The sequence below is a fragment of the Bufo gargarizans genome, chromosome 2 (genome assembly GCF_014858855.1).
Source record: "Bufo gargarizans isolate SCDJY-AF-19 chromosome 2, ASM1485885v1, whole genome shotgun sequence".
NCBI lineage: Eukaryota > Metazoa > Chordata > Amphibia > Anura > Bufonidae > Bufo > Bufo gargarizans.
The window spans coordinates 205097157-205112959 of record NC_058081.1 but is presented as its reverse complement, the minus strand read 5'-3'; the positions used below and the strand labels follow the sequence as shown (position 1 = coordinate 205112959).

General features: G+C 43.5%; 1 protein-coding gene across 2 annotated transcripts in view; it reads right to left on the bottom strand.

The window, feature by feature from the left end:
- Positions 1-15803, bottom strand: part of SND1 (staphylococcal nuclease and tudor domain containing 1) — a 602204-nt gene that overhangs the window by 508171 nt on the left and 78230 nt on the right. For both annotated transcript variants that reach the window (XM_044279946.1, XM_044279947.1), the window contains exon 10: positions 5581-5694. In XM_044279946.1, coding sequence (XP_044135881.1) covers positions 5581-5694 — 114 coding nt within the window. The remainder of the gene's footprint in view (positions 1-5580; positions 5695-15803) is intronic.

The following is a 15803-nucleotide window of genomic DNA, read 5'->3' as shown; positions in this document are numbered from 1 at the left end:
TCCAGCCGATTAGTCTGGGTACCCAATATGATAATGCTGTGCTTAGCTCGGTGGGGGTCTCCACCAAATCATTTCCAAGGGGGGGTGATTACCACTGCTCTGGCGCTGTCAGATCAGAGGACAGTGTCAGACTGCTGACATCCATGCAGCCACTAGCCTCTCTGATTTCCCATATTGATGACCATATCATCAGGATAGGTCATCAATATCAGTTAAGTGGCATCTGACCCCTGTCAATCAGCAGTGTGAGAAGGCTGCCCTGGTACAAGCACTGGATTCTCTTCACTATTTACCTGCTCTCCATTGCTCCCATTCACTTTAATGGAAAGGAGTAGAAGGAGAAGAACTACTCCTTTCCCATCAAAGTGAATAGGAGGGAGGAGCTGCAATTACACCTGCTCACATCTATGATGTCAAGTAGGTAAACCGAAAACTGATCGAAGGGAGTCGGAGCCCCATCAATCAATATATGAAACCAGCCAACCCCTTAAGAAAAGGGGTCTACCATGTTTACCTAGCAACGGTGCCACACTTGTTCATCGGCTGTTACATGGATAATGGGACAACGTCTTTCTAAATCTAGCCAGCCCCCTAGTCAAAAATGTTTAATTTGATAAAATCAGAAAAATAACAATCCACGCCAGACATTCAGCATCTTAATCTGGCTTCCGATTCTTGTAAAAATTGATTCATTGAGCTACAGGGGAAACTGTACCCCCAAAATGAATCATGCATTTGCCGTTCGGATGGACGCTTCAGACAGCTGCGCTTTGATAGCTGTCAGATTTTAAGAGAGGTATTTTGCTGCTGCCGCAGTTCAGCCGTTAGGAAATGACAAGAGAAACACATTCAAGGTCAGCTTTAATCACTTAAAATGTTAATGGCAGTTCTCCATAAATATTTAGTCCTTCAGGGCTTCCTCAACATTTAACAAATGTAATATGTGTTGAATCAAAGCTGGCAGATTTCACATTGTTATTGGGAGCAGTAGATCGTTCTTTTACATGAGACTCTACGTTGTGTGTAGCAATTTCATGCAGCAAGCCAGTCCGAAGAATAATTGGCTTGACAAACTCATTTCCAGTCACTTTATTTCAATTGACTACTTGACCTATTCACATTGGAAGCAGGTGTTTAACAGGCCTTTGTGATACGTCAGAGAGGAACATCCATTTCCAAATATAAATCACAAGGATTCAGTCCATGATTTAATCTAGTACTACTATACTATAGTACTATTCATCAGCATAAGGGGTTAGATACTGTCAGTCACCGCCAGATCTGACAGATGTTCTTCAGTACCTCTTGCTTGAGGTTCTTTTGTTTCGGTTTCGTTTTGTAATCTCGTTTCCCTCTCTCAGCTCACTGCTAGATGCTGCAACTGCTGGTTCCTCAGATAAGTTTGTGTTTTCCTGTTGGCTTGATCCTAGGTGACCCTGACTACCTCCGTATTAAGTGTAGGGAGCCAGTGATTGTGTCCTCTCACTATTATAGGGTTTTCAGGTGTCACACAGTCTAGGAACGAGGGCATGCAATTATCTATCAAAGATCTTTGCATGGGCTGAGCAGTCAGGGAGAGCTCTAGGGCTTTTATAGGGCTCACCCTTATGTTCCTTAGTTTGGGATCACGTCAGTCGGATCTTTATTTGTGTCTTCTAGTTTTCTGCAACACCATCAATCCATTGATTCAGGGGCCAACTCTGGGAGGCACATCTCTACGTGGGCCCCTCAGCCTGCTGTATCCAGACTGCAAGTGAATAAGGAGGTGGCCAGGATTATGTAGAACAGCAAAGCTCACTGTACTACCGTATAAGATGCTGTAGTCTCAGTCTTAGGCCTCGTGCACACCACAGATACCGGCCGCGTGCATCCCGCATTTTGCAGAACAGGTCTAGTTCTCAATAGACCAGTCCTATCCTGATCCACGATTTTATTTTTTATTTTCAGGAACGCAAAACGGAAGTACAGATGCAGACAGCACACAGATCTTTTGCAGACCCAAGTGAATGTGGCGCCAAACCACAGTCATGTGCATAAGGCCTTAAAACATGTGCATATGAAATTGAGTGTAAGCTCACACAGATAAAACCTGTGCGCAAGAAATAGAGGCAAATTATTTGGCTGATCTGCCTCTAAACAGTGGATTTCACATACTTTCGCACTAGCGTTTTGGCTTTCCATTCCTGAGATCCGTTCAGGGCTCTCAAAAGCAGTCCAAAACAGATCAGTTGTGCCCTAATGTATTCTGAATGGAAAAGGATCCGCTCAGAATGCATCAGTTTGCCTCCGATCAGTCACCATTGCGCTCTGGAGTCGGACACCATAACGCTGCCTGCAGCGTTTTTCTGTCCGCCATGTGGTGCGGAGCCAAACGGCCTGGCACGCAATTTAAGTCAATGCGGACAGATCCGTTTTCTCTGACAATAGAAAACGGATCCGTCTCCCATTGACTTTCAATGGAGCTCATGACAGAGCCGTCTTGGCTAGATTACAGATAATACAGACAGATCCGTTCATGACGAATGCATGGGGTTGTATCATTGTAACGGATCAGAATTTGCAGATCCATGACGGATCTGCCCAAAATACGAGTGTGAAAGTAGCCTTAAGCAGACATCAAAAACACACCAACACAACAATAAAACCGCTAGCTATTTTAGCACTTACCCATTGACTTAAAAGGGGAACGCTGTAGGGAAAAAGGGAAAGGGGAAAAAAAAAAAAAAAAAAAAAAAAAAAAAAAAGCCTTTAAATCAAACACCCAGACATGGCTGACACACAGGAGGGTAAATACTCACCTGATCCCTACCACTGGATTCTGTCTGTAGGACTTCTGAACGAGCACTCCCACTCACCACTGCAGGTTCAGGAGTAACACAAACCAAATCCATCAGCGGTGACCTGAAGAGTATCGTCACCACCTCAGGTCAGCCACATTGGGGAGTCAGATTTAGTGCCGAATAACTACTTTAAAGTATCAACATGCCACTTCTGAAGCAGATTTGAAATAACAGCAGTGTAACATCACCATGTAGTTGAGTTTTTCCCCATTGAAGCCATTGGGAAACTGACATTTTGATAGATTACGCTGCAGAAGAGAGATGTTTTCCACTGTGGATTTCAGTCCAGTGAACGTACCTTAAAACTATACCAAGTCCTGGTGTTAGTCCTACTGGAAATAGTTATATTTTGCCTTGATCTGTGGCATGTTGTGGCAGACAATCATTAGAAGAGCAAGCGGGTGGAGTATTACACTGAAAGATGACCAGTAATAAGCGATCATGCGACCGCTCATTAGCTATTATCTGCTGAAAAATTGGCAGGTGTAATACAGGCTTGACATGACGTGTGAGTAAGCATGTATTTGAACGCTACCGGTTGCCCCCAACATGTATGTTAAGGAGCTTGCTCAAATGACAGATTTCATCAGAAGCTGCACTGTATACTATAAAGCATGCATGTTTAGTTACTGGGCTTACAGCTAAGAATGCGAGTGATAATACAGCATGAGAGATTGAAGGTCTCAAAGGGTTTTAAATTTGCATCAGTATGAGTGGAGAAAAGCCAAAAGAACAGAGCACAGATTTGCAGCGTTACAATAGTTCAGCGTGGAATAGGTAAAACGAAGTATATTCAACCAAAGCCAATTATAATTATAGCTGGGTATGCAGCAAGGAGCCAAACGGCAGTCCAGAGCTATTAAACAGCAATTAGTATTGCAATGTTACTGGATGCACTTGGAAAATATACAAGGAGTGTGAAAGGTCTGCACCAGCTACCTGCTCGTGCCACTGGCCATCCGGGTCTACAATAGGTAGATGTGCACAAGGTCAACCATTTAGGAAAATTATTTTATATGCAGTCGATTCAGTGACCAGCGACTGTTATATAGTACGGAGCAGTCATTGTATTCCTCATTTATCCTCACGCTTTGGTTTAAACAACATGCCCATTACAACTTATTGCATATACTAAGACATAACAGCTGTGTTTTTCAGCCAAGCAAACATGCAGTGTTAGGTAAAGTGTCAGTACAGGACGCTTGGAAAATGAGTAATTCATAAGTCCTATTTTTATACAGACGGGCTCATGCTGCACAGAATCTGGGATGTGAAGCTTTTGCAAAAAAAAAAAAAAAACACCACACCATCAGAACAAAAAGTGCATGGGAAGGAGGGTTAGGCCGTATAGCAGGCACACTTAATAGTCACGGGAAGGAGTTGGCAAAAATGACATATTGAGCCAACCTGATCAAGGGGACAAGGCACAATTTGGAACCAATCTGAAAACTATTAGATTAAGGGTCCATTCACACGTCCATTGTTTCTTTCCTGATCTGTTCCGTTTTTTGCTGAACAGATCTGGACCCATTCATTTTCAATGGGTCCTGAAAAAAAAACGGACAGCACAATGTCAGCTTTTTTTTCAGGACCCATTGAAAATGAATGGGTCCAGATCTGTTCAGTAAAAAACGGAACAGATCAGGAAAGAAACAACGGACGTGTGAATGGACCCTTGGATGAACCTTTCACGTTGCTTCCTCTGGCACAGGAGCAGACACCACAACAGACACCGCCAGATGTCTGAATGGGGATCTGGCAGGACTGAATTCTGTAATGCCAACAGTGGGATTCTCAGAGGCAGTCTGAGAAGTTGCGCCTCGAACACAGCTTTTCAGACAGTTAGCCATAACTGCCCTGCAACTTTCTCAAGGGTCCAAGCTGCCATAGCAAATTATCAAAGCCCTGCGATGTCACAGAAGTGCCGAATAGAAGGCAAAGGAAGCCCCCTCCATCCACCTATCCTCAAGGATACTGAGATAGGTATGGCCACAACATCTGAGGGATTAAATGACTGGGATCGGAATCACCACTAAGGCTACTTTCACACTTGTGGCAGTGTGATCTGGAAAGCAGTTCCGTCGCCGGAACTGCCTGACCAATCCGGCAATCTGCATGCAAACAGAAAGCATTTGTAGACTGATCCGGATGCGGATCAGTCCTACAAATGCATTGCAAGAACGGATCCGTCTCTCAGTTTGTCATGTGGAGAAACGGATCTGTTATATAAGGACGGATCCGGCATTGTGGTATTTTTAATGACTGATCCAGCATGAATACATTCCTATGGAAAAAATATGCCGGATTCAGCATTCAGGCAAGTGTTCAGTTTTTTGGGCCGGAGATGAAACCGCAGCATGCTACGGTATTATCTCCGTCCTGAAAAGTCAAAAAGACTGAACTGAAGACATTCTGAACCAATTACTTCCATTCAGAATGCATGGGGATAAAACTGATCAGTTCATTTCCAGTATAGAGCCCCTAGGACGGAACTGCATGCCGGAAAAGAATAACGCTTGTGTGCAAGTACCCCAATGCCAGTCACTGCGGCTGAGTGTCTGCTGTATTAAACAGCCGCAGCCGGCAGTGTATGGTGCGGGCTCAGTATATGTGAACGCTCCACAGTGTGTACATTGCACCACAACTAACCATGTCATGGTGTGTTTTAAGAGTTATAAAGTCAACGGTATGAATAACAAAGTCAGCCATGGCACACATTTCTACCAGTCACTGTTATTACCTGAGATCCTTCGCCTTCAAGTCTGGGAGGCCTGATGCTGGAAAGATGAATGGTTTTGAACTCTCCAGAATTCAGCTTCACCACCATAGCATCTGCATTTAACACTTGAACAACCTGTAAGGAAATAAACAGTCAGGTTATTGAACGTCCATTTAGATTTGTTTTTTTGCTTTTCTGTCCCTAGAGACCATGCAGACGTGAATGCAGCTTACAAGCTATTAACCATCCTTACATTTAAGAACAAATTAAACCTATTGAAGATTTTGCATATTTGAACCACTAAATCATCTGTCATCAATTAAACTGAAACAGTCAATAATAACCCCTTCACAACATGTGCCGCACATGTAAAGTGGATGATGGGTCAGGAGCTCAAGGGTGCCACTGCCAGCAGCTTCCTGCCATTTTGCACAGCAGACATCCACCATTGATGGTGATCATAGAACATTTATTCATTCTTGCCATCAGATTATACACTGCTCATTTCCAGGGGTTACGACCACCCTGCATTCCTGCAGTGTTGGCCGTGCTTACACACTACAGGAAAAAGTGCCGGCCTTTCTGGTGGCTGGGACTGAGCATAGGCCAGCAATTTGTCCTATACTGTGCAAGCACGGCCACAGCTGCTGAATTGCAGGGTCAGTGTAACCCCTGGAAACGAGTAGTGTATAATGATAGGAAAAATGAATAAAAAAGGCAATATGGACAATCCCGATACATTTAGTGCCTTGCATTAACTTTCTCTACATGATTAATGCCATTTGCTGAAGTGAGAAAACACATTTAAGGCTACTTACACACCAGCGTTCGTGGCTCCGCTTGAGAGTTCCGTCTGAAGGCTCTCACAAGCGGCCCTGAACGCATCCGTACTGCCCCAGTGCATTCTGAGTGGATGCGGATCCGCTCAGAATGGATCAGTCTGGCACAGTTTGGCCTCCGCTCAGCAGCCGGACACCCGAACGCTGCTTGTAAGTCAATTGGGACGGATCCGTCTGAGTAACTTTCACACTTAGACTGATCCATTCTGAACGCAAGTGTGAAAGCAGCCTTAATTGAACATTTATCAATCCGATAAGCCTTAAAGAGTAACTAAACTTTTACACTTACTTAATATGTTGTCCTTAACCCCCTAACAAATCTTTTTCTAATATACTTTATTTTTACTGTTCTTCTGCCTGCTCCGCTCGGCTAAGAGAACTGCATGTCAGCTCTCTTAGCTTAGCGGAGCAGGCAGAAGCAGGAGCCCGCTCAGCTAATCCTGGCATAGTAGATGGGAACAGGGTACCCATGTGCTATGCCAGCAGTTAGTAATAGTCCAGGGAGCACAGGCAGGAGCAGCAATAAACGCTCCTGGCCGTACTCCCCGTGCTGCTACGGCCCCATTCATGAAATGGAAAATCCGTACTGCGCTAACAGCTCAGCGGTGTAGGAAGAAATGAGTGTGCTTTAGGGATGAGAAAGTACGGTAAAGATAGAAAAATAAAGTATATTAGAAAAAGGTTTTTAGGGGGTTAGGGACAACAAAAATTTTATAAAATTTTAGTTAGTTACTCTTTAAACTTAAATCAGTGAGTCAAGAGTTACATGATGAGTAAACCTTCAGAGTAGCTCTAAAAAGATTTAAAAAAATGCTTTTTAGCCCAAACTAGAATGAAATGCAATAATTAAATCAACTGGACGCAAGCATACCACAACCAAAGTCCAGGTCTGTCACACATCACAACTATCTATCTCGATTACCTTGTCAGATAGAACATGGAGGGGTGAGGCTCGGTTTTGAAAGGAATGCCTCTGCTGCCGCAAGCTGCAGGCTAGCCAGGGAGAAACACTGCAGCTTTTACAGAAACTTTTTGCCTTCCCTGCAGAGCTAACTGAACAAGGTACACAAAATGCACCTGGGACACACAGCATCCATAATGCATATGTTCAACTCCCACCTGATCAAAACAGGGTTGAGTTCACACCTGGTGCTGCAGCACGTTCCACTAAACCTAAAAGGGTAACTTTTTTTTTTTTTGCTAGTTTATTAGAGCTAGGCATGTGTATACCCGAGTTAGTCTATCAATGATTACCAAAAGATCTGTAATTACCTTATAACTAGTTCAGCGTCTTAATTACCGTAATTACCTTAGTGAACTATAAGTTCAGCGTCTTAAGTTCGGGTTATCGAAGTATCCCGTTATGGATTCCGCTACCACGGACCATAATGGAATTTAGAATCCATAACGAGATACTTCGATAACCCGAACTTTAGACGCCGAACTTAACACAAGTTCTCTCAACACTACTTATAACAGCTTTCATTAATGTCCTCTGTCCTTTTCCACTGCTCTCTTAAAAAGACCATTTCTAGGGCTTGTCCGTCTTCCTTTTAGTATAAACAGAAGACAGAGGGGAGGTCTTCCACACTGCATGCCTGCATTAGGCTTCAGAGTGAGGAGGCATGTCTCAGTAATCCAATCTGATTGGCTACAGCACTGTGTGTATGGGAAGCGCGGGAAGACTGTTTTGGTCTCAAAACTGGCAGAGGAGCCATCTTGAGAAGGTTCTCATGTTGTAAATGTTTAAAACAGCCGTGACTAGAGGAAAAACAAGGAAAAAACTGTGGTGTGTGAAGAAACTAAAGATTGCTTTATGCATAATGCTGCAGCAGTAACATATGCTAAAATTGATATTTTTTTATGAAAACATGACAGTTACCCTTTAACTGTTAAAAACAAAAAAAAAAAAACACACACACACACACACACACACACACTCTAAAAAGGCCTCATGCACACGACTGCCTTTTTTTGCGGTCCGCAAAAAACGGAAACAGCCCGTGTTGCCTTCCACAATTTGCAGAACGGGGGCCGGCAACATAAATTCCTATTCTTGTCCGCAGAGAGCAGACAAGAATAGGACAGGTTATATTTTTTTTTTTTTTTGCGGGGCCACGGAATGAAGCCACGGATGCAGACAGCACACGGAGTGCTGTCCGCATCTTTTGAAGGCTCGGATGCGGACCCAAACAATGGTCATGTGCTTGAGGCCTAAGGCTACTCACATATGCATTTTCAGTTCAGGTTTTGAGACCTGGTAGAGCATCTCAATACTGGAGGAAAATGCTACAGTTAGATTTAATACAACTGGCTTCATCAGTTCCTTTCAGATGCAGATGTATTAAATCTAAAATGAATAAACCTGATCTGGCACTAACACCATGTCAATGGGCACTGGATCCATTTTTTTGGGACAGGTTTGTTCACAAACCGGATACAAAAGAGCAGTTTGCAGTGGTTGTGTGTCCGGTCAAAGAATGCAACAACCCGGAACGGAACGCATTCCATTCCGGTTTCTTAAGTTTTGTCCCCATTGACAACGAATGGGGACAAAACTGAAGCGTTTCCCAGCCGTTTTGAGATCTTATGTCGGATCTCAAAACCTGAGAAGGAAAAACACAAATGTCAAAGTAGCCTAATAAAAGAATTATTGGGACAAAAAAATAAATAAACAGTTCTTCCAAAAGCAGCATTCATTTTAGCCATTCAAATGAGCATTTGTAGCTTGATTTTACTAAAGTGTACTTACACCCATTCACCACATTAAAAGACCAGATGCCTAAAACAGAGCAGACTTCATGAACTAAAGTACCTGCACTCCAGACATTACTCAGCTAAGTGCTGAATTTTGCCTTCATTAAAAGCTTGTCAGTAAAGGGCAAACATTCGCTTATCAAGTGAGAAATGGAGCGCACGGCACAGCCAGTGTAAGGCCTGATTAATGAGGGTTCACAAGGTAATGTGGTGACCAGATCAACTCTTATTAGACAAGCCAAACTGCTTAACTACTTCAGCTTCTATTACTGCAGGGTATTTGGGGGGGGGGAGATTATAATTAATATATTGAGATCTATATCACACACACACACACACACACACACACACACACACCTTTACAATTTATACTTATTTCCAAGCTTCTGCTTGACAATTAATATTAGTCTATTCACAATAGAGCACTATCAAAAGCTCAGGAACCACACAAACACGTGCGAAAACTGCGCTCGAATCTTCTCTGCTGGAGGCAATGTATCCCCCCCATATACACCTTTACCAATTAAAGCCAGAAACTGATAAAATAGCCTTTTTTTGCTTATCTGATAATTGTCTTTTTGTTTTTGTTTCTTGGTACATGATTACGGAGCAGCAGCCACATGGACTAGGTGAATCTAAGCATGTGGAGCAGATTTTACTATTCATATACATGGCGTAACCTTAAAGGAGTTCTGCAGTTTGTTTAAACTGATGATCTATCCCCTGGATAGATCATCAGCATCTGATCGGCAGTTGTCCGACACCCGGGACCCCTGCTGTTCAGCTGTTTGAGAAGGCAGCTGCGCTGCAGCAGCGCCACGGCCTTCTCACTGTTTACTGCCGGCCCAGTGATGTCACGACTAGTATCAATGGCCTGGGCGGGGCTCTAGTCACTTGAGTCTACGAATTCATCAGGTGCACCTGGCATTCATGTAGGCACACAAATGTCTAAACAGCGATCTTCCGCCCAGAAACAATGACTCTGCATAGGGACAAACCATGACAATATCGATCCCTCGTCCTCATACTGTGAAGCAGATAGCTACAGTCTCAGTCACTGAACGAGCAGCCAACTGTTGGGAAGGAACACTTTCTTCCAGACAATCTGCTGTTCCATCAGCCTGTATTTAGTCAGGCTGCCTATACCTGCCCCAGAGTTAGAGGTTATCAAGGTTACAATATTGCTACAAAAAGTACATAGACCCAATATAGGGTAGCCTATAATGATCCCCCTCAAAAAAATGCTGACTCCCCCATAACCGTTAGTTTAGCACAGGGGCTCAGGCTGGATGATACATGGGGTGCAAGCATAGGGGGACATTTATTAAGGCTAGCGCTTTCCACACAAGTCTCAAGTTCCTCCTTGCAGGCCTCCACACAATTTTTGCAATAGCCGTGCAACAGGCAATGGCTACTTTCACACTTGCGTTAGGAACGGATCCGTCTGCATTATATTGTAAAAAAAATTCTAAGTGTGAAAGTAGCCTCAGACGGATCCGTCCAGACTTTACATTGAAAGTCAATGGGGGACAGATCCGTTTGAAAATTGAGCCATAGTGTGTCATCTTCAAACGGATCTGTCCCTCCGCTTGCTGAGCGGAGGCTGAACGCTGCCAGACTGATGCATTCTGAGCGGATCCGCATCCATTCAGAATGCATTAGGGCTGGACGGATGCGTTTGGGGCCGCTTGTGAGCCCCTTCAAACGGAGCTCACAAGCAGACACCTGAACGCTAGTGTGAAAGTAGCCTAAACTTTACTTTCACTTGAGGCCATAGATTTAAGCCATTTTCCATGCTACAAACCAGCGTGGAGAATGATCAATGCTTTTCCTGACATTTTTGGAGAATAGACACAAGTGGGGTTAAGTCCCAAATTTTACCACAAAAGGAACGCAACAAAATTTGAGACCCAGTTATGGCACAAAATTAGCAGAAATAGATTAATAGATATCCCCCTAACTTTATACCCACTACTGATTGGCTTAGTTTTAGAGAATTTTATACCAGAATTGTGGTGCAAAATTGGCACAGCTTTAGCCAAAGCCTCCTCTAGGCGAAAACGTGCCTGCACTTAGTATCACATTAGTAAATGTGGGCCACTGACTTCTGTGGGAGAGTTCAAGGCACGCTGTATGAGGAGGTGAGCTGTGCCATTTATATAGAGTATACTTTTCATTGTAATCATCACTTTGATAATGAGGAAAGATTAAAGGACCTTAACATGTATAGCGTGGAAGAAAGACGAGACAGAGGGGATATGATAGAAATACACATGGGTTTAAATGAATAACCAGCGTGGCACTAAGCAACCAGAAGGACCCTTTCCTAAGGACAATGCTGGCATCTAGTTTACAGCATGTAATGTGGTGTATATAGTATGTAGTTTTACAAGCTCATATCTGATTAAGCTGTGCACATTTACTATGCACGTGACCCAAAGGCTATCTTCTGAAACAGACATGCCCTGCTGCAGTTTATCTTCATTTGGAGGCGGAAAGATTTACCAACATGTAGGCCAATTATATACCTCCCTACTGGTTTACTTCATACAAGGAATTCATCAGCTTTGACAGGGCAAGTGGACCCAGACAATACGTGACCACAGCTACAAGGCATGGAAACCACCAAATTAAGAAAGCTACATCAAACCGTATACCTGGGACGCACAGCATAAAAGATTTAACTGTTTCTTTGCCAGTTACTTAATATGTAGCAACAGTTTCTCCCTGGAGGGCTTACGATTGTTAGAATAAAAAGAAGGGAGATGTTCTGCTGCCATCCGTCAGCCTCGTTACCGGACTGTCAGTCGAAACTTCCCATTTCATTTATTTTTATTTTTTGTAAAAATGGATTTAGTCTGACTGAAACTGTCCATATATGTATTTTTGCAGATTCTGATTTCAGTCATTTACCAGCAAGGTCTATGGCGCCCTCAGCATTAACAGACATTAAATGAAACACCGAACTGTGTGGATAGTTTTAGTATGATCCTATATCACGGGGATCAGCAACCGTCGGCACTCCAGGTCTGGTGAAACGACAACTCTCAGCATGCACACTTGCTTGGCTGTTCTCAGAACTCCCATAGAAGTGAACGGAGCATGCTAGGAGTTGTATTTTAACAGCAGCTAATGTGAGGTCAGGAGGGGCTGACCAACCCTCATGCATGCAGGATCTTTCCAGTTTAAATTCTCGGGTGACAATTGCTTACAATATTAAAAAGGGGCTTTCAAGGTCCAGGGCTGAACCTGGGTATAGACTGCATATTAGTGGAGCATATGAGGATTTCCTTGCTCCGATGCTCCCAGTTTTCACCCTGCATCGCATAGTACCCACCTCCATAACAGCCTCCGGCAGCGCTATAGACTGCCCATCTGAGCTGGTGACGTCACTGAGCTTACAGCTGGGCGGAAGTGATGTGAAGCCCAGTACATCACTGGCATCGGGACCTGGAAATGCTCCACTAATATGTAGTCTAAATAACCCGCTGATACCCAGGTTCTGCCCTGAACCCAGAAAACCCCTTTAAAGGTTTGTTCAGATAACTGATAAACTCCCAGGCGGGAACACAGATGCAGAGGTCTGTGTCCTATGTTTTCCTTGCAGACCCACTCACTTAAGTGAATGAATCTTGAGGGGGGAGAATAAAAAAATAAATTATCTGAGATAACGATATAAGCTATGATTTTTCTTCTATAGGTCCATGCACATGGGAAGTGGCCCATTGACTTTAATGGGTCAGTGTTCATTCAATGAGCCGTCTGTCCTGACCTTAGACAGCATACAGCCATGAGCATCGTCCACCTTAATGAGCCCTAAATGTGTCCATGCATGTAGCCAACAGCTATTCCTCTCAGCCCCCCTCCCACATACACATGCATGTGCTCTCAATGAGAGATTTGTCTGCCAGACACCTCTGCCACATATTTCTCTTAAGCCTCTTACACACAAACATCCGCAATGTACGGGCACAGACCGTGGGACAGCCGCATGCGGATCGCAACCCTATTCACTTGAATGGGGTCCACGATCCATCCGTTCTGCAAAGCGATAGAACTTGTCCTATCTTTTTGAGGAACAGAACCCCACGAAAGCACTCCTTAGTGCTTCCGTTCCGCACCTCCGGACCTAGTCAAATGACTGGGTACGCATCCATGATGCGGACCGCAATATGGCCACAGGGGACACACGATCTTGTCCAAGAGGCTTTAAAGACAGCTCTGCAAGTGGAGGCAACACATGAGGAACCGGTTGCTTGGGGAGAATTACAAGATCAGACATGTTGAAATCCATATATTGCAAATCCTCAGCATGTCTTATCTGTTTAGGTTTACTTAACAAAGGGCGACGTCTATGGCAAACGCCATAAGTAAGGCTGGTTTCACATAAGAATGTTTAGTCTAGGAAATGCACTTTATGCAACAGCTGCACAAGGGCTCATTCAGACTGCCGTATGAGTTTTGCGGTCCGAAAATTGCGGATCCGCAAAACACAGATACCTGCCCATGTGCGTTCCGCAATATGCAAGCCGCATATGGCCGTCACGCTAATAGAAAATGCCTATTCTTGTCCGCAATTGCGGACAATAAGACATGCTCTATATTTTTTGGCAGGGCTGTGGAACAGAACAGATGCGGACAACATGCAGTGTGCTGTCCGCATCTTTTGCGGCCCCATTGAAATTAATGCGGAACAAAAAACATATGGCTGTCTGAATGAGCCTTTAGGCTCAGACTTTAGTTATTTCTATCAGTTATTGTGAGCCAAAACCAGTAGGGAAGCCTACACAGATCAGGTGTAATGGAAAGATCTGCACCTGTTCTGCGTTTTTGACCCAAACCTGGTTTTGGTGCGCAATAACGGATCAAAATAACTGAAATGTGAACTTGACCTTACCTGGAGGGATCACTGATGGACCTAAACTTACAGCACAAGTGATTCATTATGCTGCAAGCTCCTGCCAGGTAAAGACAAGTCCGTAGATCTGTGGTCAGAAAGGAGCCATCTGAGGCCAAAGCCCCACCACAAAACCAGCAATCATAGTAAAGCAAACTGCTGTTTTAACAGTTTACCACAGTCAAATCATTTTACATAGCTATACATTCTATGGGCAGTTTTAGCCAACATAGTAGGGGGTGTGAGCACTTCTAGTGCTTGGGGCACCATAAACTCAAAATATAACCCTGTGAATAGCTGGTTACTTACACAAAAGGCTCCCCAAACACCTTGATCAGCTGTTAGTCGAACTTCCCTGCACATAGCCGCTCTTTTCAGCCAAGTACATGTTTGCAATGGGGAGAAAGCTACTGCCAGATACCCAACTGTGGCTCATCTGTCAGAACAAATGTAACACACTTTGTCCAGTCATATGGAAACTTTTCATACAAAATTAGAAGGTCATCCAGTCATACTGACAATACACTGATAGGTTTTGGGGCCTTTAGTTGAAGGGATTATCCCATGTAAAATATTCTACAATTTATAAACCAGCACCTGGATCTGGCTGCACATGCTCAGTTTCATCCTTCAAATACTTCCTGAGCAGTGACAGGGAGAGAGCTTCAGTAGAAAGGACACGCCCTGTGAGCTGCAGCAGAAAGGACACTCACATAAATAAATCTAGCAGAGCAATGAATATGGAGATCTCTGGATTCATGTGAGGTACAGGGCTGGTTCTAGCTTTGTCAGTGATATTGTCATGTACTAAATGATGTCCAATTTTCATTTTATACATTAGTCATGGGTAACCTCTTTAAGAGGTTTAACCCTTTCACTGCCAAGGACATCTACATCCTAGCAGGGTGGCAATTTAGCATAGACTAAAATTTAAGCTGCCATATAGCACAGGTTAAAGCCCTTAGAAACAGGTCTCAGTGAAAGATTGTGTGTATCTAATAAATATATATTTTAGGGCTGCTGCCATTGATTTTTGTAATCAAGTATTCTACCAATTACCCCCCCCCCCCCCACCCCCAGTGTCACCATCTCTACCTCCTAGCCATCAGCCCCCAGCACTAGTGAAATCCAATACTTACCTCTCCTGCAGGGGCTCTGCCAACACTCCTAACGTCACAGGGTCAGGTCATAGTGCACGTGCGCTACATCCGGATTATGTGCGTACGCCAGGATACAGTGCAGCACAAGTAATAGCAAGCGCTCATACAAACACTTTTTGAAGGTTTTTGTTTACAACATTCATGCAGTAGATACCAGCTGATTGGTTCTAGAGGGGTTAATTACAAGTAGTCTCTTCTGCTCTCAGACTGCTGCCTTGTTTCTCTTTTGAAAGCCTATTACTGTGCAAATGAATGGATATAATATATATATATATATATATATATATATATATATATATATATATATATATATATATATATATATATATATATATATATATATATAATTTTGGCAAACTACATCCCATTTCCATATCCATGTGTCGGTCACCAATTTGATCTCTACAGTGCAGGCTCAACCCTGTGCATTCAGGATTATGCAGTGGTGCACGTGTACTCCAGTACTCAGCAATATACTAAATCAGTAAATGATGCCAGATTGTCGTGCCCAAAATTCAAAATTACACCAGAGCAGGATGCATTTTGCTAAACATTTGCTAATTCCTTGCGGCACACAGGTTTTATATTGTA